General features: G+C 29.9%; 1 protein-coding gene across 1 annotated transcript; it reads right to left on the bottom strand.

Moving 5' to 3' along the window:
• Positions 1–1158: 1158 nt before the first annotated feature.
• LOC111890199 (probable histone H2A variant 3) lies at positions 1159–2996 on the bottom strand. The gene is made up of 3 exons (XM_023886355.3): positions 2846–2996; positions 2255–2385; positions 1159–1687 (listed from the first exon to the last, which is right to left on the bottom strand). The coding sequence occupies exons 2-3, from the start codon at positions 2375–2377 to the stop codon at positions 1391–1393; spliced, it is 420 nt and encodes a 139-aa protein (XP_023742123.1). The 5' UTR covers positions 2378–2385; positions 2846–2996; the 3' UTR covers positions 1159–1390.
• Between the last annotated feature and the right edge of the window lie 2561 nt (positions 2997–5557).

Raw genomic sequence — 5557 nt, 5'->3', positions numbered from 1 at the left:
TACGTAGACTTTATATTAACTTTTTTTAATTAACACATGTAATACATGAGTCTCCCAACTAGTTATAAATCTATTCTTATTTTCAAACATTTTTAAATTATAAAAGTCAAATAAGAAAATCAAATATTCCAAGCATACTTATATCAAAAATCAATGATTGTTAAAATATAAAAGTCAAATAAGAAAATCAAAATATTCAAATCATACTTATATCAAAAATCAACTAAGGGATATTTTCACTTAAAATTTTAATTCATCCATATAAATTATATGTTTTACCGAGTTATACAATAGCTATAAATATAATGTACTTTATGTGAATGGATCAACTTCTTAAGTGGAAATATCATTTCATTTTACATTTTTGGCAAAAACATGGTCATAATCGTGTGTATCCGTGCCAGACACGAATTTGATATGATACAAATACACAGAAATAAAATTTATCTTCTTTTTCAATATGTATTTTTGTAGTCTTCACATGTTAGACACAAATTTGATACAACCCGATTACACAGAAAAATAAACTTTATTTTCTCGTTCAAGATGTATTCGTTTTGTGTCGTTTCATACACGAATTCGTATATTTGTTTCTCGAATTGTTAGGTCTAATTATATTATAGACACCGCCATATTTTTTTGGGTCACTGACATTAATACCTTTAATAATATTATAATATTAGAAGCACACTATACTCTTCAAAAAATACTTTGTATTTTCTTTTTATATATTAATTTATTTATCATGAAAAACATCTACTTTTTCAAAGATACGACTTTGGCTATCATTTACCATATATTTTCATACCTAAAAAGTCTATAAAACCAATTCATATTTAACACATGTATTCAAAAAGATCTAAATATCCAAGACGTGATTGAATCTCATTAGAGAATACTAAGATTTCGTCAATAGGTTGCTTCTTTCTCAAACAAAAACAATGTTTCTATTGCTTCATTTATTTCATGTAATTCACCATTAAATTTTGTGTATTGATGCGGTTAATCAGGTTAAATTTTTTTGTATTTGTATACGTAATGTAACATTTTATAGAATTTACATTTACCTAATGTATCTATAGGTATATCAATAGGTACATCAAAATTTAACTCTATATTACTATCATCGAATGACAAGATAAGATATAACTTAGATGCTAGCACAAAGCCACCATGATAATTCAAGATAAAGAATGTAACAGAATCCAAAGATGATATGCAAGGAAGCCAGATATACATGAATTCTACAAGATAAAAACTAAGTAACATCAAAGTCAAACTACATAAATCCTTACCATAATCCAAGATCCTACAAACTAAAGCAGTCAATGATAGTCAACTCAAGAGTGTTTTGTTGAAGAAGCCAAAATGGAACATCAACATCAACATCTCATTCTTTTGTGGTTTTGTTGATGAGTGACTTGTGAATGTGAGGAATGACACCACCTCCAGCAATCGTACCTTTGATGAGTGTGTCGAGCTCCTCATCACCACGGATCGCCAGCTGTAAGTGACGTGGCGTGATCCTCTTCACCTTCAAATCCTTGCTGGCGTTTCCTGCCAGCTCAAGCACTTCAGCAGTCAAGTACTCCAGAATGGCGGCTGAGTAGACCGCAGCGGTGGCTCCCACACGCCCGTTGGCGGAGGTTCTTGTTTTCAGATGCCGGTGAATTCTTCCCACCGGAAACTGCAAGTTGTATATATATAAATAAATATTATCATTAACAAAACAAACACCGTCCAATGAGGGTAAAACAGTCATTTACTTGTATTCACACAGTACTTTCAGACCAATAAAGAAAGAAACAGAGTTTGTGCATATATCACTTAACCCACGCAGCTGATAATGTTTACCTTTTTTTAACAAAGTGTTGATCTAAAGTTACTTTCTTGATCATTGGTAATAATTAGAAAAAATTGATTATTATTTATAGTAGAAAACTTCACTAGTCTCTTAAAGATCCAAGTGACAGCAGAATTAAAGAGCACAACAAGGATTATGCTTCCAAGAACTGCAAAATTTCAGATAAATGTCCAATAAACTCTCCTCAACAAGTTCACTTCTTCAATTTCATATAACTGTTTAACTACGGATGGTTATTAGAATAGAATTATTTCAAAGTAATAGAACTACAGAAAGATCTATGTCAAGTTTGAATTTGAAAAACACTAGACTTTATTGAACAAGTCTTAAACAGAAAAAAAAGCATGATGTATGCAAATTTAGTGTATAACTGTTCTTCTATATGTATACCTGGAGACCAGCTCGAGAAGACCTGGAAGTTGGCCTCTTCTTGTCTTTATCCTTGTTAGCTGCTGCAGCCGCTGCTGCAGTTGTTTTTCCAGCCAATAGACCCTTCCCACCCTTTCCCGCCATTTGTGCACCTGCAGAAGCAGTTCAAAGAGATGGAACCAAAAAATTATTACGGGGAATCTCTAAATGTACCATGAAATAAGTTATCTTCAGACAAATGAAGCCGTGTTATGTTCAAATCAGGGATCGAAACAGTCAACGGAACTGCTTATATGAGCAGATCTAACTAGGGTTACCGATATTTGAAAACAAATTAGCAGCTCTGAAAACCCTAAATCAAACATCGTAGTGAAATTATTTCTAATTAACTGAAACACACAAGGTAAAGTCACGTCTAAGACGCGAAGATACATAAATTGTACAGAAAATATGTATATAAAACCCTAAAAAACATAACACTCAACTTGAAGCCTCTTTTATAACAGGAATTCGCTAATTCAGACAAAATTAAAAAAAAACAAAACCATTACAGATTATAGCTTCAAACGAATTGAAAAGGGAATAGCAAGAGAAAAGAAGAGAAATTTTTACCTGAAAGTATTCAAAGACTGGAAAAGGAAACAGCCGAGCGGAAAGAACCGAAGAAGATAAGTCCCTAGTACTTTTATTCGTACTATATTTTTCCAAACCTAGAATTTTATATATCAAGGGAAATTGTACAATACCTAATGCCTACGTACAAGTTACCAAAACCACTAATGATGTGAGAAAATAAGTCAAGATATATATATATATATATATATATATATATATATATATATATATATATATATATATATATATATATATATATATATATATATATATATATATACACTAGCCGTTTACCCGCGTCATGTGACGAGTGCAAATAGTATTTTTATAAATTAGTTTTTAGAAACGATTACTTTTTTTTTTGTCACAAATGGTATGGTAGTTTACGTTGTTGATAGCAGACGACGATTAGTTTGTTTTGACAATTAATTCCATTCTAGAATATGTTCGATTTCAAGGAACACAAGGCAAATACATATTATCATAATTTGGTTTTGCAGCAACGAATAATATTTTAGTTTGCATAAGTTCATGCAATTATGATAAGGTTTAATAGTTTTTATTTAGGACTTAGGGTTAAGGTCTTTATAAAAAATAGAGGGTCTCACATGAGCGTTCACCAATGATCTAGAAGGACAACCTTCATTTTCTTAACCACCTAACAATACACTCCAACCATTTAATGGATCCCTTTAGGAGGCTCGTGTCAACCTTCAACTAAAGCCATGTTGATATTCGAACCCAGTTTACTCCCCTCAAATCTTTTGGTTCCGGTCTGATTCCAGACTCATTTATAGCCCTAGTTAGTTTTGTAATTAGCTTAGCCAAAATGTGGTGTCTTATATAATAAAAATTTAGAATTTAATCTTTTCTTTTAAAATAATCTCTTTAAGATTCCTTATTATTGCTATATTTGCAAATAAAAACAATTTAGAGTTGATGATATATTTTCATACTTGCATTTTTTTCCAATTGTTATATTTATAAATATTTTTTTTAGAAATATATTGTTAACAGAAGTATCTAACAAACAAAAATATGGTTAGCTAATTTTTTTTATATATTATTAATTTAAAATGAACAGAATGATTTTTTTAATTATAATGGTTTGTTCTCCAAATTTTCTTGAAAATATTATATCCTTTTGAGAATCGTTTTTTCCTAACGGTTAAAATATCGTTAATTTTGTTGAATTCCATTTATAAAAATATCATCTTTGTATGAATAATCAAATAAATTAGAATATAAAAATCAATTCGTGAGAAACTTCAAATGGAATCATATAATCCAATAATAAAGTCCATATTACATATGCTCATTATTTTAAACTCTTGATAACCCAAACAACGATTTTACATTTATGGGATCACGACACGAAACTTGTATAACATAATTAAAATCATGTAATTAGACTTATAATTTAACCAAATCAACAAAACTGAAATTATACGATATATTAGTAAATTCTTTCACAAGGTATTTTATTAATGGCAAAATCCAAATCTCCGACCATCATTGATCTAAGCATCTTTGGTTCAAAATCAACCTTGTATATCGCTCACATAGATACAAAAACACTACTTCATATTCGCAAATCTACAAAATAGGCGTATTTCTATACCTAAGGTTATTTACACGTGACAAAAAAATGCCATAACCTCTAAAATATCAATACAGTCATGAAACTTGTTTAACTTATGACATACAAGTACAAAATACAACCATTCCACTTTTAGTGTTCATATTATCAATATGCATCATTAAGAATTTGATCTTTATTAAAAACTATAGTCTCCCACTACAAAACTACCAACATGACAAAAACTCCAATTTCCTAATGAAGTAAGATAGCTTTGGGTTATAACTTGTCGATCTTTTGTGGTTAAGATCAGGAATCTTACAGGAATTGTATATCACCCATAAATTTTAACACGGTTATAGTTCATCCACCCTGAACTACTTGTTGACCTCCTAAAATTCTAGTTGATTTAGAGGCTGTATGTTCTTACAAAGAACGAAAACTCCATATCTACATCAAACTTACTATAAAACCTTTGTCATTTAGACAATTATATAATACATACTAACTTTTTTTTTATCTGTAGAAATAACCAGCAAGATAAGACCATGCTTGGCTGCAACATGCAAAGCCATTATCAAAGAACATGTTTATTGTACTTTGAAAAAGTATACCCTTTAAAGCATTATAGTCCAAAACTATCTTATTAGGCCACTAAAGAAATATATTCCAAAACTTTCACAGTTTTCCAACTTTCCTTGGTTGTGCCATTTGTTAAAGACACCTTTGAAAATAATGCACTGTTACCAAAAAATAAACCATCACCTGAAGAATGGAATAGTTCCCTAATGAAACAAATAAATACATATATAATATAAATTATTACCTCAATTTTCATACATATGTATTACTATCTTTGAGAAACATTAAATGTAACAAAAGATATCAGGAAGACATGAACTCTGTTCTTGTGGCCTTCCTCACCTTCTTCACGGACAAAAAAAAAAAAAAAAAAAAAAAAAAAACCTGAACATACATAAGACTAACTAAAATTGTAAAATACATAAATTTATGAATTTAGATAAAAAGAAAGCTTAAACACTGCACGTTTTATGATGGGATATAGTAACATATATACCTCTCAAATGTTGTTGAACCGCAAAACATGACCAACAGACACAGGAAAAGAT

The sequence above is a fragment of the Lactuca sativa genome, chromosome 8 (assembly GCF_002870075.4).
Source record: "Lactuca sativa cultivar Salinas chromosome 8, Lsat_Salinas_v11, whole genome shotgun sequence".
In the NCBI taxonomy this organism is placed as follows: Eukaryota; Viridiplantae; Streptophyta; class Magnoliopsida; order Asterales; family Asteraceae; genus Lactuca; species Lactuca sativa.
This window is presented reverse-complemented; position numbering and strand designations above follow the sequence as displayed.

Excerpts from the sequence above, each read along its gene's own strand:
- LOC111890199 (XM_023886355.3), bottom strand. The coding sequence starts at position 2,377 with ATGGCGGGAAAGGGTGGGAAGGGTCTATTGGCTGGAAAAACAACTGCA. Across the intron at positions 1,688-2,254 it reads CTTCTCGAGCTGGTCTCCAG|TTTCCGGTGGGAAGAATTCA; the intron begins GTATACATATAG and ends TACAACTTGCAG.